The 24,303-nt window shown below is 44.6% G+C and overlaps 1 protein-coding gene across 1 annotated transcript; it reads right to left on the bottom strand.

Annotated features, from left to right (window-relative positions):
* Positions 1-1,568: 1,568 nt before the first annotated feature.
* On the bottom strand, positions 1,569-24,292 carry LOC8031239 (transforming growth factor beta regulator 1). The gene is made up of 4 exons (XM_040221220.2): positions 23,579-24,292; positions 20,598-20,912; positions 13,845-14,059; positions 1,569-1,900 (listed from the first exon to the last, which is right to left on the bottom strand). The coding sequence occupies exons 1-4, from the start codon at positions 24,080-24,082 to the stop codon at positions 1,711-1,713; spliced, it is 1,224 nt and encodes a 407-aa protein (XP_040077154.1). The 5' UTR covers positions 24,083-24,292; the 3' UTR covers positions 1,569-1,710.
* Positions 24,293-24,303: the final 11 nt, after the last annotated feature.

The following is a 24,303-nucleotide window of genomic DNA, read 5'->3' as shown; positions in this document are numbered from 1 at the left end:
TTTGTTGCCAACTGATTCCAAGCAGTTTCATGGTGTCAAATGAATGCTTTGGAAGCTCGCTCCATCACCGACGACGCAGCAGCAGCACTAAACAAATTTGCGACTTAGTACATTTTTTTTACTGTCCGCTCGACCTGCAAGCCTGCCTTTCCCTGGCGTTGCGGCACTGAAAAGCGCGAATATATTTAAATGTTGGTTATTGCATCATTTTCACATGCCGATTTTATAAAACTATTTGGAATTTCACTATACTAAATAGCACACCGGAAAGGGTAAAGGCCCCTGATTCCAAAAATATATGCTTGGGGTAGCTGCTTGGAAGAAAAGCATACATTCAAAGCGGGGTGGTCCAGGCGTGCGATTCTGTATTTGAAAATAAATGGAAACTTTGTGAATGTGTATATCTACATTGTAGTAAAAGTTTCAAAATTAAACTGACTCTTATGCAAAAGCACATGTTAAGTAGAAATGCCCTTACAACCTGCGTTCACCGTGCGCAATTTTTTCTTTTTTAACTCGAGATTAAAGAACGAATATTTTATATAGCAAGATTTGTAAATTCACTCAATTGGGTATAGTTGGCCATCTTGATAGGATTCATATTATGTAAAATCCGTCGTCTACTTGCCATCCCAAGACATCAGACCTTCTGAGGTCACAGTTCATAAATATAGTCTGATTAAGCTTAGCTTATAAATGAACAAGTGGAACAACCTTGACGGGTTTAGCTGGGGTTTCGTCTAAGCATGATGCAATGGTAGTGAAAGGCGTGGAAAAACTATTCGATATTCGAATCGAAAATATTCGGCCAATACCACTATTCGCTTCAAACTCAAGATCCACTATTCGCACAAGACTAGACTGTTGTCTTATTATAAAAACAAGCTCGGATTTCTCGTAGGTGTGCACAGCGGAAGTAGAGTGGAAGTTACGAGATTTGGCCAGTTGCCAAAATCGTTCGGAAACAACGACAAAACAATGAACTCAAGTGGCAGGAGAGGAGGAAGAAGTGATGCCTGGAAAAGACTTGACCACACTCCAAAAGCTTTTGCAGACAGGAAAAAAAAAAGGCTGTAGAAAGGGAGAAAAAGTGGTATGTATCTTGCTACTTTTTGCCAAATTACCCAAGCACCAAGAAAAATGCCGAGGACTTAGGCACATGCATCATACTCAAATGACAAGGCGTTGCCAAACGCATGTGCAAAGTGCCACTTTCAAAACAGTTACTGCTGCAGGCAACAAGTGCAGAACGTGTGACTAAACTGGAACTCTGGAAGGATGCTTCTTAGTGCTTGAATTACTTAGCAAAAATAACAAAATACAGCTGCAAATGTTTTTCCTTTTAAGTGCTGACAATTCAATATCAGTTCATCATAAAATTTTGGTCGAAACAGATTTTATATTGGATAAATTTTCATGAAACATTGTGGTAGGTGCAGAAAAGTGTAGGGCAGTGTACTTCCGCTATGTGTATTGGGATACAACTGGAAGTACACCGCCCTACAGGTGCAGGTAAATCGAAAAGTTGCACAGCCAAGCATCCATTCTGTAGAGAAACCAAGAGTTAATGAAGCTTTGGCTGAGTTCTTTCTCTTTATTTAAAATCTAGTGGAACACAACAAAGGAATTCAAAAGAAACCCCGCAGTGTTCAGCGGCCACCACCGCACAGCGGATCATAGAAAGCACCTCCAACGATTTGCGAGCACAGCCTACGTGATGTCCAGGGGCTCCTGCTTGATCTGAATGTTGAGCGGCATGCCCGTTTCTTGGGGCGCCACGACAGCTGGCACTCTCGGGTGGAGGCAGAGCTGTCGGAAAGCAGTGTAGCTCAGGTATGGGTCGCCATCAATGCGCTCTGTCTGGAGACTTGCGCTGCGAGACACTTCAAACCGGACCCACCTGTCGGGGAGCAAGCATGCACTGACGTTACCCTCTGACCATTTCTCTTGATGATAATAGCGGTACTAGTCTCGGATATCCCCAGCAACCTCAATGCTGTCACTGCAAACCTGTGTATATCCACTTTAGCGACAATGTGAAAGAGAAATAATGACTGCACATTGAAGCACTCTTTTCCACCACTGTAACTGCACTTTGAAAATGGAGACCCAATAAGATGGATGTTCATGCATAGCAATTGAACTGTAGCAACTAAAAATGTAAGCAATTTAAAACTGGCACATTTTAAAGGGCAAGTTATGCATAGTCACGGCCCACCGCACTTTGAAATGACGCGTCTCGTGATTCTGATCACTCGTACCTTCCTCGGCAGGGCTGTAAGGTACCTGTACAAGTAAACTGAAAACTGGTAACTACAGCCGGTGACAGGTGAAGGAGCTAGTAGATGCTCTGCCTCAAGTTCAAGCTTTCTGCCTTCGATAACACTTGGTCGCACATGCAACTAAAATCCAGAGTTCTTAACCTGTCACTGACTGTAGGTACTTCCGAAAAAAACCTACCATAATTTTTTGCAAAATGGAACTGCCTCTTAGGCACAATGTTGGGTAAGTTATACTCCTGACGGTACTTTTCCAAGAATCTTCTGCAAAATAAGGAAGGGCTGCCACATGCACAAGAGGCCTCTAAATGGTAGAATCGTATCAGGAAGTGGCACGCACAGACCGGAGCGTTTTGGAAATTGGAACCCTCAAGAAACTGTGTTTTGAGAACAAGACACCACGTTCTCAGAGCACGGTCTTACCATGCCCCTAGCACTTGGTATTAAAAAGGGACAACTACAACTGGATACGGAACAAGTTGAGGGAACTTCGGGTGCGTTATGGTCGTGTCCAGAGTGTCCAGCGGCAACAAGCTGGTGTTCCCAGCTGTGCCTTGGCACTGCATGCAGATATTAAATGCATAGCATTTCAAGGGCCAGCTCTTAGGGTTTTTGTGTCCGTGCTTGCATGTAGCCTCGAAAAAATGAGCTGTCAGGTGACACCACAATGTCATCTGGAATCATGACATCACAGAAGACCTACTGTTTAAAGGCAATGCATTTAGAGCACCTTCGAGATAGACTAAAGAGAGAGGCAGTTTGTTTTTCTCTCTCTCTCTCTTTCTTGTTTCATCCTCTATTCCCACTTTCTCCTTTCCCTGAGAAGCTTCTTTCTGGCCCATCTAGGCAATACAATTTGGTTACATATCTAGAAAATAAACACTTCCATACTACTACTGCCCACATTCCCTTCAATGTATTTTTTCCGAGTCTCACCGTTCCTTGAATTAAAAACTGCACAATAAGTTACATCACCAAAGACATTGTTGAAGCACCGGTCAAATACAATGCTTAGCTGTTCTAAAAAGAAAAAAAAAAAGGTGAGGTTTGGAATCAACGGATTGAGCATCAACACGAGAATGCCCAAAGCCCAGTATTGAGGAAGCGACGATTCAGGAAACACCATCATTTTCAGCCCCGTGAACAATCGGTCTCTACCGTGCACCTTCCAGCCCCCGTAGCTTCCCACCCGAATGACCTAGGGATCTATGCCGGCAAGTCGGTAAGTGTGATTATTTCAGGATAATTGCTGTTTCGTTTCCTAAACATGATACATTCAGAATTGTGTGTCGCATTAAATTGGTAAGATTACTCACAGTCAATATTTAAAAGCAATATTTTGCATGGTTTATGACTTCCCCTTTGAGTGCTGCTAGTTATCCTTCGGGGATGGGGCATCTCTCGATATATTACTGTACTTCCTATACTCTTATTTCGGGAGACAGACAAAGTCTTATGACCATACATAAAGTAAGCATAAAGTAAGCTGTGGTGGCGCTGTCGACGGCACTGCGCATGCGCAAATGATTCACTTCACGCGAATTCGGTATCTGCGCACGCGCGGTGCCCACACCAGGAAGGCTCGTTTGTAAACAGCGTGTCGGTCTATATTGCTAGTGCTGATTTTTCCAGCATTCTTCCCTCCCAAATTTTCCTTTGTGCCCCTTTCACTTCCTTTCTTACTGAAGTAGCATGCTCAGCCCCATCACTAGTGTGAAGGTATTTAAATGTAAGCTTTCGGGTTCAGTCTGTCCATTTTGTGTTTAAACTTTTCATGTATAAATACTTGAATACCTTCCGTGCCCCCAGCATATCATCCATTTCAGACACCCTTTGCTCAAATTTCAACTTACTAATTGCCTCCCTGCTCTTTAAAGACGACCAGCCCATGTCCCCATTCACTCCCTCATTTGGTGTCTTTCCGTGTGCTCCCTGCACCAATCTGCCTACGCTTCTTTGCCGAATCTCTAATCCTGATTGAACCTCTGATTTCATGCACAGTACTGCATTGCCAAAAGACAGTCCTGGTACCATCACTCCTCTCCATATACAGTCGACTCTCATTAATTCAATCAAACTCGAGGGGGGCCGAAAATTTGTTTGAATAAAGCAAAGTTTGAATTATCAGGAGTTTCTTCCCATAGAGATGCATAGGATGGGACCTGCACGTTAGTTTGAATTATCCGAAAGTTTGAATTAAGAGATTTTGAATTAACGAGAGTCGACTGTACCTCGGACCACTTCATATCTATTATAGTTCCATAGTGCCTTGAGCTTCATAATAGATGAATTTCTTTTCCCTTTTCTAATTAAATTCTCCTCATCTTCCTTTAGAATTTCCTTCTTTTAGCGAGACTCCCAGATATTTGCATTTTCCTACATGGTCTTGTATCCTCAGGGGTTCCCTCTTTTTGTCCTTAAACAGAATTACTCCAGACCTGTCACTACTAAACCTCATGCCCAAGGTGTCCTCTTCCTCCCTACATATTCCAGCTAGTTCCTGTTATGTATCCTGGTTATCTGGCATGACTCCTACGTCGTCCGCATACATCAGTCCTGGTATTACCTGCATTACCTGTGCACGTCACCAGCGAGAAAGCAAACGAGCGACCCAGTTCACGTGGGTGGCGTGGTGTTGCCATAATAAATGGCAAGGACCTGGAGACAATCAATCGATAATTAAACAAATAAATAAATTTCTCGCCTGCCTTAGAATACCGTGCATCCGCCCATTCCACATTAAGCGCCCATATCCAAATTTCCAAGATCTGAGAAAATACGCACAGTACATCTATATGTAAAATTGATGACCGGACAAGCACCCATCCCCCATTTTTTCGCGAATATCTCTCAATTTTGAGTGGGCACTTGCTGGGTATTTTACGGTATGTGCAGCACGACTTGGCGTCAGGGAGTCAGGCTGGAGGCATACGTCCTCCAGCTGACTACACCTAGAGGCGAAAGAGCTATTCTTTGTTTGTTTGCTTCGTTGCTGCCACAAGGAAGAAGACCGACGACATAAACGCTAAGATAATAAAACAAAAATTGACGGGCTGTTCGCGCATGTTTGTTCCGCCATGACTAACACTGAAAGTGGTTCCGAGGAGGCACAAATGATGCGTTACGGGGGCACGTGCGACTTGGCACCAATTGCCCGTTATACTCCTGTTTCACCTTATGATGAACTGCGAGGGTGCTCTAAGCCGTTGAAACCAATCCAATGCCACCAAAGTGTCACGTGACCCTTCTTCGAGAGGGTCCAGCGACGCACGGGGCAAGTGAACCTCCGAGTCCTTGGTGGCGCATAGTCACGACGTTCACAGCGCTGTATTGGCTGGGAGGGCTTGCAACGTATGCTATGGTCCATCACCAGGTGAAACGAAATGTAACTGGATGCCACCGCGCCGCTTGGGGACAAGTTTCTTTTTTCTTGTTGGTTCTTTTTTCCTTTCCCTTTTTGTTTAAATTATCTTTCAACTGCTTTTTGCAGTCTTCCTGGTCTTCAACCCAGCAACTCAGTCATTCGAAACGGGTAGATTGAGAGAATGGTGCATAATGGCTGACTGACCTCGCATGCGAGTATTGTACTCCAATTCTATTTCCAAGCGCCTCTATGACCGCATAATTTGCGTAGTGTTTGCGATAAAACATCAATTGTTTTTGAGCTACCCAATTTAAAGGCATCATCTGAATGTGCATGGCTTTTTGATTCCAAAATGCTATCTCATTCTCCCAGATTCACTCCAGTTCAGTGGTTCTCAAATGGGGGTCTGTGGAGCCCTGCTTCATCAGTCAAGCCTGGCAATAAAAGTTGTATTTTTTTTAGATTGAGAAGAAACTTTTCATTTTCAGACAAGTTTTTTCGTGTGTACATCAATGAGCGAAGTCTACTTCACAATAGCCCTTAGTTATATCCATTTATTAAATCATTATTATATTTGACCTATACTTTTCCCTTCCCCCTCACCATGAACGGGGTCCTTCATCATCTCTGCCGATCCACAAGGGGTCCGCGAAACATCAGCGGTTGAAAACCATTGCTCCAGTTAATTAAAAAAGAGATTTTGTTCGCCACCAGAACCAAAACTTCATTCTCCTTAGTTTTTCCCCAGTTTTCCCCGCCATTCAAACGTGACGTCACCGGCAGGAAGAAAGACGCGCGGCCGGAAATCAGATACGCTCGCGCCCGCCTTTCTCGCGTCTAACAGCAAGCAAACAGGGGCGTTCCTGCTATCTGAAGTTGAAAATAATCTCCATTTGCACAAAATATGACCTAAACTCTAAGGGGAAAAAAAATAAAAAAATGAAAGCAACTGCGATTTTTAAAAACGCTTCAGCAACTTGGTACGCTCAAGCCGCGGCTCATTAGTTTCGTGAAATCACTGGTGTAAATCTGTTTTCCTGCTACCACAAGCATGCAATTACACTTGCAAAGAAAGATCAAAGAGTCACGCGACACATTTTTTGACAAATTGCCCGAGCACCACATAGAATGCTCGGAATGTGGGTAGAGGTGCCGCACACGCTCATCTTGCTTGAAGGAACGTGCCATTTGTTTTAGATTTTCTTTAGAAAAGGTACTGTTGCAGACGTCAGCACGTAACTCATCTTGTAGCGTGCATATGCTGTTTGGTACTGGGGTAATTTAGCAAAATGTCTAAAGACCAGTCCAGAAAAGCACTTCTGGTTGGTGTCGTTTTCAGCGTTCATCCGTGTGGCGCATACTTTGCTCGCTTTCCGAATATACAAACATGCGCGTGCTAAGCCCTGACCTAACACATGTGGACTGCAAATATTTAAGCATTTAAATGGTGTATAGAATGAAATGTACCGCATTCATGTAGGCCAGGAAGGTTGTGCTAAAATTAAAATTAAAAGAACTCCGCAACCACCAAGCCAGACATCAAGGTGCAGTGACAGGCATATAAAATACAAAAATAAAATATTCTTTTTCAATTGAAGGATAGTTGCCTGAAGAAGCAATAGTGCGCAAAGTACAGAATTGCATCACAAAAATGAAAATTCAAAATAAGGCAACAAAAAGTCACCCAAAGAAAAATTGGCACCCATAATTTTTGAACAAAAAGTAAGGGCGCAAACGAGCTGGTGTACATTGCACATGGTTGAAAAAACCCCGAGACTGCGGGTAAACGACACAACACTAAAAAGTCTCTTTTTAGTGTTGTGTCGTTTACCTACAGTCTCTGGGTTTTTTCAGCCATGCATAATTTTTGTTTGCTGTTGGTGTAGAATGCAATGTGTTTGAACAATCATTCCCGAGTGCACAAGCGGAAAAGGGGTAATTCTATACGAGATTTTAAAGTTAATCTTTGATTTTGCACAGCCTCCAACATTAATAAATTTACATGCCTCCCCTCATTGACATTTAGATTTTGAGAGTTCTAAAACCTTTTCAACCCTATTTAATATTTTTCTGCAATAGAATACCATAGACGTTTTCACCACCTTCTCCGCGAGAAAAAATGCACGCCCACCATTTGAAAAACATACCAGGCAACGGCTCTATCGTATAATAATGTTACCTAAAACACTGTAATACCAGACACGAATAGCAGTGTGTCGAAAGTTGTGTCTAAACCGAGACTTGAACTTTGTTTAGACGATTCACATCTCCTTTACAACGGATCGCCGCGCGATTGGAACTTACACAATAGCTAGATGTGATGGCTTCTGCTGTCCAAAGCTGATGAATAAATTACTCAACTAAAGTGATGCAAAAAAATTGCAGTGGATTAGCTTGGCTATGCCAGGATATACGTAGCGTAAACTTTATTCTTAGCTTTCCTGGTTGTCTAAGATTAGCTTGATTATCATGCTTACATCTGCTTCAATGACACACACACGGTATACACATTATGTGACCACTTCGGGATCCGATAAGTTAAGCTTCTCCGCTCTCCTTATTGCAGAGGAGGCGCCGTGTAACCGAGCTTTCGGTTGCACGTCAAAAGATCCCCAGGTGGTCCAAATTAAGCCTCAGTCCTCCGCTGGGGCATGCCAGATGCCCATCGTTGGTTTGGCCAGCTGTGTGCCGTGTTGTTATGTATTAAGCAACCAAGCTGCCGCCCAGAACAACCGGACAGCGCGAGCCATGATCTCAAGTGGGTGCATGCGCGCGGCGCGTGCATCGGGGACTGACCTAGGCGCCATACCAGTCCCGCCCGTTCCGTCACTGCTCCTCGCGCATGTGCAGCATGGCTCTCCAGGAGCCACGCGAAACTGCTCAACCTTAGCCAGTGTAGCTTACGCTACAAAAAATAAAAATACTTTCAGCCTTTCCACTCTCGTGAAGAAGGAAGAGCAGCGGAGCTGTAGCTTCTGTTCTCGGCGGTGGCTTTCCAGGTGAGCAATCTGCTCTTTTTTCGCAAGGGAATCTGAAGCGCTCGAAGCACGCAGCGGTTGTGGACCCATTCGCGCTGCTCCGTACGTCGCCGCTCCTTCCGCAACCGGTCTTCTTTCGCCGAAGAAAGGGCACGTGGTTGACCCATCGTGAGTCCAAACCGAAGCTGATGAGAGCGTAGCAAACAGGGCGCAAAACAGACGAGGACGAAAAAGAAACACACATGACGTGCGCTGCACTCGTCACGTGTGTTTCTTCTTTGTTCTCGTCTGTTTTGTGCGCTCTTTCCTACCATGTGCTCCCATCAATTTGCCCAACTATTCATTCTTCTATGATAGCTGGAAAGGTTGCCGCCATCTATGAGCGATGGCGGCAACCACACTGGTTGCCGCCATCGCCTATAGATGGATGGTCACTTATAGATGGTGGTAGCTGTCCAGAGGTTTGTGTAGGTTTGTGGCGACATTTCTTTTGTACTGGACACGATCCTGAGGAACCTAGCCCTTAACAGCTCCGCTGTAAAAATCACTGAAGCAATTGCGAACAACAAATGTGACTGCGCCAAATGTCGACTAGACACTATTTTTCTTGGACACTATTTTTCTTGATTCTATTAGTGCTCTCCTTTGGACGGAAGTCGTAGTGTTACAGAGCCAGCTTGAGTCTGCGCTTGCCGCTCTTCCAGCTGTTCCAACTGTAGGATACCCAACTCTTAGCATGTGGCTGTAAAGTACTCCGAGGATAGGCGAGAACCTTTCACGCGAGACTAGTTCTCTCGCCACACAGCTCGCACAAAAGCACCTTGACGTGGCTTGCCTCCACTGCTGCAGGGGAGCGACCCAGGCTCTACTGCCGCGGACGAGCGACCCAGGAAGCCGCGACGCCCGTCTGCCTTCTTGCTGGTGACATACACGGGCAGGAAATATTTGGGGTTTTCATAGCTGCCGGTAGAGAGTTGCCTCCTCCAACTCTCGCGGCCAGCGTAAATAGAAAATTCAGTGACTTAACGAAAAATTTTTATTTTTGTAAAATATTTCAGCTACTAGTTGATTTTGGCTATCAGGCCTAAAATCTATAGCAAATCGGATGAAACTAAGGGGTAGGCTAACTTTCGGTATGCTATAAAAAAAAGTTGAAAAAATGCTAGTTTTAGATTTTGTGACCCTCGAAACTTACGATCGCAGGAAGGGGCGATGAACCAAAGACTGTACTTGCCAGTCAGCAATGTTCACTTATCTCCCGCTGTGGTCAAGTAACACTGCCGAGGTCAGCATTGGCCAGGGCCTTGCGATTACTGGAAGTGCGCTATCTTTCGGTTGCGCCGGTTTCGGCTGAAATTTGGGCAACGTAGCCTGGGATGTGCCTAGAACCCAGTTCAATCGCTAAAAAAATATCCGAAATTGCCTTCATTGTCCTTTTAACCTGCGCAAGTCATTAACACTGCATGTACACTCAAGAATATTCTTTTTTTTTCTTGTTACAAACAGAAACAGTTTTGTTTGAACTTAGAGCCATTTGCCAGTTATCACACCAGCCGGCTACCCTCTTTAGAGATTCATTTAGTAGAATTTGGTTAGCTTCACTTGTTATCTTGTGTTATATAATACGATCGTTGGGAAAAAGTTCTATATTAGTATTGATGTCGTTGACAATGTCATTTATATAGGGCAAAAATAAAAGTGGTGCCAAAAGAGAACCTTACGGGATACCAGACAGTAGCTTAAAAGGTCGAGAGGCGTGTACTTCATCATATACAAATCGAAACCGATTTCTTAAGCAGTCCACAATCCAAGATATTATAGGACTATCACCCATAATGTGTGTCAGTTTTTTAAGAAGTTTGATGTGTGAAACACGGTCAAAAGCTTTCGACTGGTCTGAGAGTCTCGACCAGCTGTGTGACAGTTAATAATCCACTATTGACCCAAGCCGTGCTGCTGCGCACATAAAATATTGTGTCTCAATAAATACCGTCACGAATTTAAGTATATGTTCGAGGAATTTACAGCATGTAAGAGATATGGGTCTGTAATTTGAGGCTGGGGTGTGCTTGCCAGATTTGTGAATGGGTACAACTTTTGCCATTTTCGACTCAGCTGGCACCGAAGAACAGCTGTGAGACCTGTTGAAAACCAGCACTAAATAGCTACAAAGTCATTTGAAATACCGTTTTAGGAACATATTTGGGATTTCCTTGGGACTGTCGCTTTTTCTAGTTCAAGCAGTAGTGCAAGAATGCCTGGCTCAGTGACTAAGACTTCTTAGCCCTTCAGTGGTGTTGTAATTTGGAGATAGAAAGGGAGTTATTATGTCATTCTCAGCAGTAAGTAGCTACTGATTCCATCTGCCATTCTCTGTTTCTCCCAGGGACTCAGACTAGCTGTTTTTGCCTCTCTGGGATTAACATGGTTCCAGAAGTTTTTGGGGGATGCTTTCACAAACTTGCAAAGGGTCACATTCTTGTAGCTTCTTTAATTTTTAATTTAAGCCCACTCGATTGTTTCAAATACTCAGTTTTGTGGTCTGTAGTTCTGAAGTCTGCAATGGGATACTTTTTAGATGACTTTCTAAGCTGTTTGATTCAATGCTTCAAATGAATAAGCTCATGGTGCAAGCTTTTTTACATTGTACATTGTATTGATGTGAGCAGCACTGGCATGCGCAGTAAGTGTGCACGGTATGCGAGATGATCCAGCATAGTTTGCATATGTTGAGCAAACCATTATACATTTCTTTCTCAATCTGTGATGGTAATTTGGTGTGGTGAAACTGCTACACTCCATCTTTGCGTCTGCATGCTCCACAAAAGCCACAGGAAACATGTGGATGGCCACGGTCTAAGGTAGAGTTAGAAACCAGTTTGGACCAGTTCATGCTTGGTTGAACCGGTAACCAAACATACATTTTGCATGTAGGGTATGACTGAACTGGAATTGAAAAGAAACAAAATAAAAAGTTACTGAATCCGGGCCCAAACCAAACCGGAATAATGACCAGTTTGACACCCTGGTTAAAATTTTACGAGGACATCAGCAACCTAATAATTGTCATAAAATTGTTTCAAACTCATTATTTACTTAAAAACAGATTTGAGAAGTGAATAGTAAAGGCTAGCTCACGCACTTGCGTTTGACAGTCACTGATTGTGCTACGACTCCTTGAGTTTCGACACATTCTGTGGGGTTGAAACGAGGTGGCACCAGTGTAGCGCTTAAATTCTTCCGATCCTCACCTACAGCATGTACACTAATGTTTCCATCCCACTCTGGACAGTCTGCGAAAATCGGCTTTTCAACGTATTGCGCTGGGATTTGCTACAGAGGTGCGGCGGCTAGGTGGTGCAAGCATAGAAGTTAAAATATCAGCGGATGAGCTTACCTTGTTCAAAAAAGAAAAAAAAGAAAAACCTGTTTTGAGCTATCTGCCGCGGCATTCACAGATGTTGTCATGACCGGGCTCGCCTAGTTAAATCTGCCGCCGACAGACGTTGGAAGCGTCGACCGCGCCGGCGCCGAGCTTAGCAGATGATCTTCATAAACTTTTCACTATGCCGCGGCGCGCATCTCTGTCGGCGCTCGACGCTTCCCACATCTGTTGGTGGCAGATTTAACTAGGCGAGCCCAGTCATGACGTCGTCTGCAAATGCCACAACAAAAAGCACAAAAGTTTTTTTTTTCTTTTTAACGAAGTAAGCTGATTTATTTATATTTTAACTCCATGCGTGCACCACCTAGCCGCACCTCTGAAATAAATCCCGGGGCGATACATTGATAAATCAATTTTTGTGGACCGCCCAAAATGGAATTGAAGCATTAGTGTACATGACGCACACTGAAAGCACTTTTAAGCGATTAAGACACGAAACTTAGACGCATAGAGTATTCTTGAAATGGAATGCTCATAGGCTACTTGTATATACACCAAGTTTTGTGATTTTTAGAATTCTAGTAATTGCACTAATCAATTTATGAATGTTGACCATTTGCATCTAGTGGCCAGGCTACACTGCCCAAGTTAGTCACACCTATGGTGCCCATAAACCATGCGATCATGAACGCTCTCTCATTCTAGGAGTGCCCAAGCTCGCCTCACCACGGTATGATCGCACACTCTCGCGATACTCGGCCACTTTAACGCTACTCTCGCTGCCTTGCCCTTGCACCCTTCATGCCTTGCCCTTGCACCCTTCATGCATGTGCGAGATCGTCGCGGACGACGGCAAGTCAGTCCATGACAATCTCATCGTCATTGCCAGAGCTGGTCGCCAGCGGGTCCAAGTCAAAATGGCCAGCTTCCAACATCTCTCGATAACAATGACTCTCATCGCTGCTGCGATCAGTGTCCAAAACTGCGACGAAGCAGTCTCGAAACTGCATGCTCCAAACGGGCGGTAATTGGGGAAGTTGAAGCGCATGACACCGAGAGAGCCAACTCTGCGAGTGCGTGTAAAGGGACACCGTGCGTTAAGCGAGCGACGTCACCAACCCACCAAACATGGCAGCCTTTCCGAAAGGGGGGAATCCCAGAGTATAGTAGACTTGATTTATCCACCAAACTATCGCACCATTTTCAAAACAAATTTAGCATAAACATAGGAACACACAATGGGTCCTAGCTATCTCCCATTTTATTTTTGACGTGTCCGCTTTAATGAGGTTGTCTATCAGAATGATTTTAGGCCCATGGTGAAAGAGTGATGCATAAAATATAAAGAAAGTTACGCACACCAGAGGTGTTCCGGGGATGCCCGATAAGTGGCATCAGCGTGTTTTCTCGGCCCGAGTGGTTACAAGAGGTCGTAGCTCACTCGATAAGAACCAAATATACAAGCGCAACAATTAACTGTGCCAAGGATTAATTAGGGACCAGGAACTTACAAACCATTTTTGCGTGAGTAACTGCAACTGTACTCGGGGTACATTTCTGAAGTAACCCTTACAACCCTGCCCCCCAGTAACATTTGGGCAAAAGATGCAATCAGATAAATGTCTCTTTGGCCACGCGAGACTAAATGTGGCAAATATTACACAGACCTTCGGTCACATTTCCAGACCGTCCACCATGCACAGTCACAGTTCTCAGACAACGTGGCAGGGGTAAAGGGTACTCAATACTGCGAACGATGGCTCTTCAGTTAGGGAAGCAAAAAAAAAAAACAGCGAGCAAACAGACAATTTGTGTGTTGACCACAGCAGGACTCGCACCTATAGTTTGGACACTTGCGTGCTCCGGGACAGCTCTGCACGAGATTCTGGATGGTGGGGTGTGGCAGGGCGAAGAAGTCGGCCCCCCGTGCGGCGGGCACTATGACCTCCGCGCCGCACGCTCGGTTCACGGCACGCAGCAGAGCCACGTAGCACTCGTCCGGGCTGTTGCCCACAAAGGGCCGCTCGGGCAAGTCCTCGGCCACAATCTCGAACTGAAAGAAGAGAAGGCACCCGGGTCACACGAGTCGCCGGTCTGGTAGTTGAAAAATGAACGGGAAAGCAACTGTGTGTCCAGAGTGCACCAAACCAAAGACACAATCATACTAAGTTGAATATACTGCTTTGCCCTCACAGGCTATGGACATTTGCAAGTACGGTCTCTGGGTGCCGCCATCTTGCCGCTGGTGTGGGTAGATCGTCCGATAGTGAAGCAAGGCCGTGGGTACGGCTCATCAATGCTTGACTATCAGACAATCTACCCACCGGCAGCAAGATGGCGGCGCCCAGAGGCCGTACTTGCAAATGCCTATAGAACGTAAGTTTGACCATGCTCTTAGCGCGGTCTGATGTGTTATAGGGACCCCCCCCCCCCCCCCCCCCCCAAATTTGTTTTATTTTTTTGCCAGGTGATTTAAAGGGGCCGTGCAACAATGTTTAGACTCAGGTCCAATAATTGTGGTAGTTGTTCTCTGTCACGTCTGAATTAAAGAACTGAAACAAAAATTTGCATATGCGCAAAAACCACCTCAACTCGTACACCGTTTTTCAAGTTACGTGCACATTGACGCGCAAGGGGGATACTCCGGTTGGGTTCTCTTTTAGAGCCTCCAGCGTACGTGGCCTCCGACTGTACTTGAAGGATGGTCTAAGCGATGTGGAGAGGAGCAAACAGTTGGCCTTTCCACAAGAAAGTTTGACAGACATAGTAGCATAACAGGGTGAGGCTCAAGGGAGAAATAGTTTCTTCACCTCAAGCAGATGACACCACTAAAACTAGGGATGCCGCAAACTTTTTTCGAACCGAAGTTTCGATGATCGAATCAAGCGGTTCGAAAGGTTTCGAATTTTCTATACCGTAAAATTCGACGGAAGTCGAATTTTCGAACCTGTTAAGCTATGAAGTTCGACGCTTTTTGAATCATCAAACTTATTACGATAAAAAATTCTATCCTTTTCGAGCTTATCACGCTGCAAAATTCAATGCTTGTCGAACTTCCGAACTTCACTGACCAAAAAATTCGATGATTTTCTAACTTTCGAACTTCTTGCACTAAAAAGTTCGAAGCTTTTCGAACTTTCGAATTTCCTATGCTAAGAAATTCAATAGTTTTCGAATATTCGAACATAGTTATCAAGAGATTTCGAAAAGTTTCGAACTTTTGAATCCTGAAAAGTCAGAAGTTTGACGAACTTCTAACTTTTAGGGTAAAAGTTCGACGTTCGTCGAACTTCGAAAGACCGGCGGACTGTTTCATTTGAATTCAAGTAGTTAAGTACATTCGTAATTTTTTTTTCTCGAACTTTTACATGCAGTGTTGCGTTCCTTACGAAAGACAATGCCGTTTATTTCAATGTTCTGGCATGCTTAGTTTTAAAGAAATAAATTCCCGAAGGGGCGAGGAAGGACGGCGGGTTTTTGATGATTATCATTTTTGCCAGATTTGAAGCACGCTGTAGCCGAAGCTATTTATGGTAGAGATGTTAAACTTTTTAAGAATGATCTGTGTATAGCCTAGGCAAGTGTCGTCTTATGATGTGATTATTGTTATTCAAGGTGAGTTTCGAAGAAATGTCCAAACATGTATCTACATGCAATTATGCCCTAAACTTGGTATTTATTTTCGTCTAAGTTGTTTGAGGTATCGCATTTAAATTAACACTACGGACAATACATATCACTGCCATTTGCAGAATACAAAATAATGTATTGATTGTTTTTTCACGTTAAGGAATAAATTAACTCATGGGAGAAGATTTCTAAAATTGTTCAAGTTCAACACGTCATTAAAAAAAAAAACTTTTTTTTTTTTTTTTACTTTACGTTTTTGGGCCGTGTTATTTTTAGCCTGTACACATTTTGGTAGGAGAAACTTGTTTCGAAGTTCTGAACCTCTGAATATGCAAGAATACAACACTTCCAGCGAATTCTTGATGGTTTTTTTTTCTCCAGCTTTTTATCCCCAGATTTATTAATATGTTTTTTTTTTTTTTAACTATTGGCACAGGTATTTAGGTCGAAAAGACATAGCTTTGAACTTCCGAACCACTAAGCATGTGACGAGTAGTGCCTTCTGACAACGAGTTTCTAACAATGACCATCTACGCGATCTTTTATGCAGTGAAGAGCGACAGTAGCTATACATATGCATAAATAATTTCAGATTAAAATAAGCTTGACCACGCCCTCTTTACCTGTATTGTTTTCTTTAACAGTCCGAAATATCTGGAAGGGGGGGAAGGGGGGCTGAAGCCCCCCCCCCCCCGTTTTTCCTCTTCCGACGCCACTTGTATGGTAGAATGCTCCTCGACCTCGAGTTGTGTCGGCTTCTGTGCTTTTTGCGAGGCGATTCCTCCGTCCCAAAAAATAAACCTCCAGGACAATTACAAACTTAATTTACTATACGCCAGCATCACTCAGGCGGCGTTCGATCGGATTACTACCAGCGTGCAAGGGGTGGGGAGGTAGTTTGCCAGGTCGCTTCAAGGTTTTTCTAAGCCTCAACCTCCTGCTCGCCCCTGGCCGTTTCGAACTGGATCAGTATCGTAAAACAGTGTGTTCGTGTGATCACTACTGCGTGATGCAGGTTAAAGACCCCCCCCCCCCCCCCCCCCGGGCTGGCGGTCACAATTACTGATCTATGGTCACACGTCACTCTGCACTGGCAAATATTCCAGCACATCCGGGACTCTCGTCATCTCATTTAATTGCCTGACCAATTTCGCAAAGTCTAGATATCACACCCTAACTTTTCTAAACTTGATTTCGTGAAAACCAGTGAGTCGTGAAAACGTTATTTGAAACTGAAACTGTGGAGGAACTTGAAAACCGGACTTCGAACTTTGAAAACTTGGACTTAAAAGAAATTCAAAATCTTCAAAGTTTTTTTTATTTTTTTATTTAGCGTTAAAAGAGAATTGAAACCTTCGAACTTTTCTAACTTTATGCAGAAAGAAATTTGAAATCTTCGAATTGTTCGAACTTCATGTCTATAAAAATTCGAAACGTTCGAATTTCATTTTTAAAGAATTTCGAAATCTTCGAATTTATCGAACTTCAGATCCCAAGAAATTCAAATTTTTCGAATACCTCGAATTTCAAGCTAAAAAGTTCGAAATCTTCGAATTTATCAAACCTCAAGTAAAAAAAATAATTGAAATATTCAAACTTTAAATTTTAGAAACCGTGAAAGCTTCGGACTTTTCGAATTCGAAACTCCACTGTGATCTAAAGTTGCGAATTTTTCTAATTCGAACCTCGGTCGGTACGAAAATATCAAAATTTTTCAAAATTGAACCTTAGTTCGCTTCGCAAATATCGAAACCTTCCGAAATTGCACCTAGGGTGGTTCGCGACATCCCAAACTAAAACTGAATTTAGAGAACTTTGTCGACAACATTTGGTTTTTGCTGCATTTACTTGTGTTGAAATGACAATATTTATAAAATATAGACCTTTTCTGTGTACTCTCGTCCCCAGCCACCTAATACGCGTATCCGGTATGGGCGACGAAAAAATAATCCAACGTTTCAACCTGCAAATAGTAAAAAAATAAAGGGGAGGCAAAACGAGAAAGTGTGACAGTTACGCTTATATCCTCAATTCCTTCTGTTTGCGTGGCAAAGGCAAAACAATGTTTTCACCCATACTGGAAGTGACGTTAAGTCAAGATGGCGGCGCACTTGCAGAAAAGGTCTATAGCATTAGGTTGACCACATAATGACACATCTTGCCCACTTATTCATTTATACCCCTTGTGCGTCACAATTCCTATGGCCACCACCCTGCGGCTGCAAACTGAGAAATCTTCCTGATCTTTTCGTTGCTATCACGCAACAGGATTGCAATATTTGAAAAAAAAAATGAGGTCGTTTATCCATTTGTTTTGGTAGGATAAGCAATGTAAGAATTTAAAACTACAAATTATTTCCAAGTTAAAATTGTTGCATCGCCCCTTTAAAATGTTGTCAGGAAACTATACACAGTCAATATCTTGCTACAGAGTCAGATAGATTTTTAATAAAGTAGAAAAACACAACTCCTCGAAACCAAAACCGAAACATAAGCACAGAGTTAATGGCCGCGAAATGTGGTCTGGAAAAGAGGGAGAAATGTAGCGGAGGAGAGAGTTGGTCGGAAGTCACATGGCTACACCCAACCGTGTTTTTTTTTTTTTTTTTTGTGCGAAGCAGATGAAGGACTTGCAAATGTCAAGCACGAAGTGCTTCACGCTTTCGCTTTTTTTAAGCTCTTACTAATTTGTGTTCATAAGACAAGCAATGTCATCAGCCACGAGAAGGGACGACGACTCGGCGATGTCTTCGTGCGAATCAGCTTAGTGGTCGGGCGTGTCGTACGGAATAAATCATAATTGTTTTGATTGGTAAAAAAGTTCTCTTTCAAGGCTAGACAGCTTCGCCGGTACCACGAACGACAGCTCTGACTGAAGTAGAGGTCCCATGCTCGTCGTCCGCCGCCATCGCTTAGTCTGCTTTGTCCAGCCGTCTAGCCCGCGCCCCCAGCCATACAATTCCATGTTGAGCATTATGCAGTACATGTACTTCCAGTACTCTGTGCAACTTTTTTTCTTTTTTTTTTTTCACTCAATGCATTTGCAGCTTTTTAGAAGCCACAAAAACTGGGTTTCATATTTTTTTTCTTTCTATTTTTAATATTGAGTGTGTGGCTTCGATGACTCACGACTTTGATTGCATTTGGTACGTGTGTCTGAACAGCACGTGACCACGGAGAAGGAAGTGAGCACGACTCAAACTGACCAGTTCTCGATCGGCAGTTTTCGGGAGAAAAACAAATGAATTTTGAGCCCCAAATCGTGTTTTGGGTAGCTGGGCTCTCATGTGTCATGTACAAGTAAAAACCTTGGTGAGCACAAATACCCTGTCAGTGTCCCTTTAAGACAAACTTGGCTGGCTAGTTTGTAGTGTCACAATAACTTGCTCCAATAAAAATATGAGCAAACAGTAATCCTAAGATTGAGCCAACTCCACCGCAGCATTTAGGAAGGAGGTCGAATTGGAAAACTCTGCGACGAGAGCTGGTGTTTGTTAAGATCCTTCAGCTAATCTGCCACCGACTTCCTCCAAAAAGGTCTCTCCTCGTCTATGTCATTCCGTTCTCTGCTACTATTCCTAGCCTTTCCCATGCTCATGCACAAGCGGTGTGATATGTTAGCTCTCAAAATCAGCAGATGGCACAATTTTTCTGCCGCATTTGTTCTTCAACATCTACTGCAACATTTACTGTGGCAACAAAGCCCTAGTGCCAGCATTCAGCATTAATACTGGACAGAGTTCAAATAGTGTATCACAGCTCAAGTTTATGCGGTTGGCAGACTCCTGACTTAGAAAACAATAATGAAAGGTGCTTAAGTCCATTAAAGGTAACCTCAATGCATAAAGAGTACTTCGAGAGACCTGCAATCAATTTCAACATTCTGTTATCTCTGGTAGTGTCCCTTACACTGTTTAGGAACTAAAGTGCAAGCCAAAAAGTAAGCATAGACATCCTGCTTCTCAACCAGTCTGCGGTCATACCAGGCTGTGACATGGTGACATACACGTGCAACTATGGCGGGATTAGAAGCACCAGAAACGCAACATACAAATAGAAAACAAATTAAAATAAGAAGCAGGAAATAAAATAAAAAGTGGTGCAACCATTGTTTGTGTCGTTTCCCTTCCTCGAATGGCCTGCACGCTACTACCCTGCAGCTAACCGGCCAGTCGCTTTGCTCCCATTATTGGCTGCTCAAATATTGGCCAGTAATGTCATGCAACTTATCTTTTTATTTTCGAATTGTGAATTGAATCTGCTCCTAACTCCTAAGACCCGCTTCAGATGGGGCAACTTTATCCAGCAATTTTGAGGTTGCTGGCGGCTTTCCCTAGATCGACACAAATTGCTGAGATCGGGTGCAGCTCGAAACGGACAAGCAATGCGGACAACTCGGAGACGTTTGAAGCGGCAGCAGCCAATCAGGGGCGCAATATTTTCATGTGACACCCCCGTGGTGGTGATGATGACAGCTAAAGACTTAGTTCTGGTTTGAAATAGATTGTTTTTGAAAGTAAACCTTTTCAGAAATATGACTTAGTAACCTCAACACCATTCACAGATATAAAAACAGGTTTTTCGCGCGTAGCTGTTTGTCTAAATAGTGCACAAAAAATCAAATTTCATGATGATGATGGCAAGTCGTAGCAATTTGGTTGCTGCATGTGAATGCGGGCGACCCGTGTTGTGACGTCAAGTTGCTGGGCGAAATTGCCCCGTCTGAAGCGGGCCTAATAAAACGAAATTTTTTATAAATGTTTATCTCTCATTCCTACGGATCACTTTGTGCCCAAATTTGGAAGCAGCCCAAAAATGAGCGCAGGTCGAACAGAGTGAAAGCACGCCACAACATGGTTACGCTTTTTCGGTGTCTCACATTGTCCCGCACCCTCGACCTTGGATTCCTCGGCATAAACCGGCCTGAGGTTTGGGAGCTCGACGCTCCCTCGCACCGTCACCTTTGGGCCCGTCCCTGCGTCGAAGATGGTGCACGTGTAGATGCAGCTCGTGTGCACGTTGAGCACGCTGGCGTAGATGCGGGAGCTGCAGTATCCCACCGGGTAGATGCTCTCCTCCGAGTGGAAGCCCGCACGGTCGGTCACAATCTCGCCCAGGCTGTGCACCTTGCAGCCGGGCAGGGTGATTGGGAAGATGGGACGCCCCGACGCGTCTAGCGGGATGGGAGCCACCAGCTTCTTGTCCGCGGCGGGCTTCTTGCGCTTGGGCCGAGGAACAGCCATCGGCTTGGTTCCCAACACCTCTTCGGCGCCCTCCTGCGGAAAGTGCAAGTGGAAACAGCCCGCACATTTTACCAAAATTGTCCGAGAGTGAGCAGTTCAGTATTCGAGGCGTACCGCAATTGCATATCTTAATTTCCCAGCCTTTTACGGGTTTGTCTCATCTTGGAACTCTTTCATTTGGCGCAATCGGGACGTATGGGCCTGTCCAAGATGGTAATAGTGACCCGTGACTTGCGCGACTGTAAGGGGACGAACGTATGGCAGACCCATTGTTCTCAGCGTGCGTTTTGACGTCTCTAGGCATGGTTATGGCAGTCGTGCTTCGAGAAAAGGCATGAGCCACGAAAGAGGACAAACCATCCTAACAGACTCTTCCGGATATACGCTGCACCTCCCATCGTCTTTTTGACACACTTCTGCAATCCGATGTATGGCGCGTGAAAGAGCGCACATAAATAGAGGGAGCGGATCACGTTTCTTTATCATTTTGGGATTTCAGAAAAGAAAGAAAGCAGGGCGATCCCAAGACGGGGTACTTATCAGCTTTGTCATGTGTTTGCTCGATTTTCTTTATGTCCTCAACTCGCAGTGGTGAGAGAGAGAAGGAACTGAGCCACTTTCAGGATGTATGGAGCGTACAAGGTGGCCAGAGCGAACATCAAAACACCCCCATAATTTCCTGCGCCGCGTGGCGCAATGTGGGATTGACGAGAGGCCTTGTGGGATTTTCCGGAAAGGTCTATTAGAGACGCTGAAATAAGTAACTTTCTTCTTACTTTTTCCGCACTAGCTATAACCTCTAGCATTTTAAAGGTGATACTTCAACGAAATTTGAAATATACCTGTTGTGTTCAGAAATAGGCTGAATATGATCCACAATATCCGTAAATGACAATCGCACATTTGTATTTCGAGCCTGGTGGCTGTATTTTTTGTTATAAACGGCCCACTCTAGCAAGCGCTCGGAGAGCAGCCAGAGGAGAGCGCGTGACATCTGGTGCAATCGTGATATAAACTGCCTTGGCACGTGCAAAGCTGCGGCGAGGCTGACGTCAACAGAATGTCTTAGCCGTTCCAACCACCGAAGCGGATGAAGCACGCCAGCGATCGGGCCACCGCAACTAACCACAAAGCTGCTTTTGTATGAATTTTGAGTGACGGGTTAATATTCTATAATCTTGTAGAGGGACAATAGCGACGTCTCGGACACAGAAAAGAAAGTCCCGGTGAGAGGGGAGTTCCTCCTTCCCCTCTTCTCTCATGGTGGCCTGAGAGCTGAAAGGGATGACGTCAAATTCAAGGCATGTATAGTTCTAGGCGAGACAGGCATCGTCACTATCTGTCAAAGATTCCTAGACGGGCACTACAAACAAGGTTTTAGCAACATCCACCAGGTGCCCTTTGCTAATCGTTTAATTTGTTTTAAAATTCCTTTTCATGTCGTTTTCAACAAGAGATTAGTGTGTCCGACGTAATACTGCTCCCTTGAACACGTATAGACCAAGAAATAAGCACAGAAATTTTGTTACAGTATCCCTTTAAAGGGGTTAGGAAACGCGATAAATAAAATATGAGATAACTCTACTGCTAGGACCCATTGTATGTTCCTATATTCCTGCTAAATTTCTTTTGAAAAAGGCACAATAGTTTCATGGATAAATAGATTTACATGCGGGACCCTCGGATCCGCCCCATTCGAAAAGGCCGCCGTGGTTGTCGGGATGTTGATGTCAGCTGCCCAAAGTGCAGTGTCCCCTTGCACGCACTCAGACTTGGCTCTCTTAGCGTCTCGAGCTTCAGCCTCCTCGTTTACCATTCGTGTTTTAAGCATGTAGTTCGTGAAGATTACATCTATGGCATCGCTCGATTCATTGAAGTCTTCGACACTAATCGCACCAGTGATGAGAGTGACTGTTATCAAGAGATGTTGAAAGCTGGTCATCTTGACTGCAAACCGCTGGCGACCAGCTCTAGCGACAGAGTCACGAACGACCTCGCCATCGTCGCTGTGGCAATCTCGCAGGCGCATGCAGGGTAGAAGCTCAAAGGGCCAGGGACGAGAGCGAGAAAAGCTTTGGGGTTGCCGAGTGGCATGAGCAATTTCAATCGTACCGCGGCGAGGCAAGTTTGGGCGATCATGGGGGCGCTTAGAATGAGAGAGCATTCATGGTCACGTGGTTTATGGGCACCATGGTGCTACTAACTTGGTCAGTGTAGCCTGGTCGCCAGGTGAAAATTATCGCAATTCGTAAATTGATTATTGCAATTACTAGAGCTCTAAAAATCGCTTTGTTATGTACTAAGTAGCCTATGAGCATTCCATTTCAAGAATAATCCTCCCGTTTTTGTGTCCTAACCCCTTTAAGAGAGTATTTCCAACAGAAGCTTCCCAAGAGATGAAAATATGTGACGTGCTTAAGTTGTTGGGGCCACATTCTGTCTTCTGTACATCTGCGAGCTGTGGACACTTGAAAATAGTTGTGAGTGCCATGTTACTTTTGGGTTTCATATGAGGGCCACTTGGTAAATCGTAATTAAGATGCAAATGTCACCAGCTTTCAACTCTAAATAAGGTATCCTTGCTTGTCCTCGACCCCTTTACGAGTGTTCATTTTTTATCTATTTGGTGCTCTATGGAAACACGCCCAGATCAATTTGAAAGGACAGCAACGGGCGCCTTGCGCACTGCCCGGACTCACTCTGCTATCCTTGGTATTCCGTCGCTTAAGAAGCTTCTTGGATGACTTGGCCGCAGACCTGTCGGCACCTTCTGGCACCGCGCTCGAGCTCGGCGTCGAAGCGAGGCTAAGCGGCGGCGTCGTGCTGCTGGGCCCCACCGCCGCGCTCTGGGGGACTGTCGTCCGAGCCACTTGCGGCTCGCTCGACGCATCGCGCTGATTGTGGTAGTAGTAGAACTTTTTCAGAAGAAATCTGCGTTCTTCCTTAGCGACGAAGATTGACTCCTGAACTCGAGCAACTTCGTCGCAGAGAGCGGCGCTCTCGAGAACCAGGTCCTTCATGAAGCGCTCCAGTTTTCGACACTTCGTACGGTACCGTTCGTTCTCCATGGTGAACATAAGGTTAGCTCGCTTGAGTGCCAGGTTGCTCGGCCCCTTTTGGCGAACATTGCGGGGAAAGTATTTGATTGTGTGCGGAACCCCAACGTCCAGATCGCTAGAATCGTCCGAAACATCGTCGTTCATGCTTGGTGTTTCGCTCGCACTTGGACGCTCTTGCCCTCGCGGCGGGCTGCTGTTGGTTATGCTGCTACTCTGGCTACGCTCGGTGCTTGATCAGCACGGCGAGAGACTTCTCGGAATCAGTCAGGCTGAACATAATATGCAATACAGTTGTTAGTCCGCTCAGTCCGCTGCACCAACCACCATTACAATTACAATCGCTCAAGAGTATTTGGATTGGCTTG

This window comes from Ixodes scapularis, unplaced genomic scaffold (genome assembly GCF_016920785.2).
Source record: "Ixodes scapularis isolate PalLabHiFi unplaced genomic scaffold, ASM1692078v2 PGA_scaffold9__187_contigs__length_104089568, whole genome shotgun sequence".
NCBI classification, from domain to species: Eukaryota; Metazoa; Arthropoda; class Arachnida; order Ixodida; family Ixodidae; genus Ixodes; species Ixodes scapularis.
Note: the sequence above shows the minus strand (reverse complement) of the source record. Positions and strands in the feature narration are given on the sequence as shown.

Coding starts and splice junctions, on each gene's coding strand:
- LOC8031239 (XM_040221220.2), bottom strand. CDS start 24,082: ATGAACGACGATGTTTCGGACGATTCTAGCGATCTGGACGTTGGGGTT. Junction 20,913..23,578: donor GGAATACCAAGGATAGCAGA/GTGAGTCCGGGC, acceptor CACTTTCCGCAG/GAGGGCGCCGAAGAGGTGTT. Junction 14,060..20,597: donor ACGCAGGGACGGGCCCAAAG/GTGACGGTGCGA, acceptor CTCTTCTTTCAG/TTCGAGATTGTGGCCGAGGA.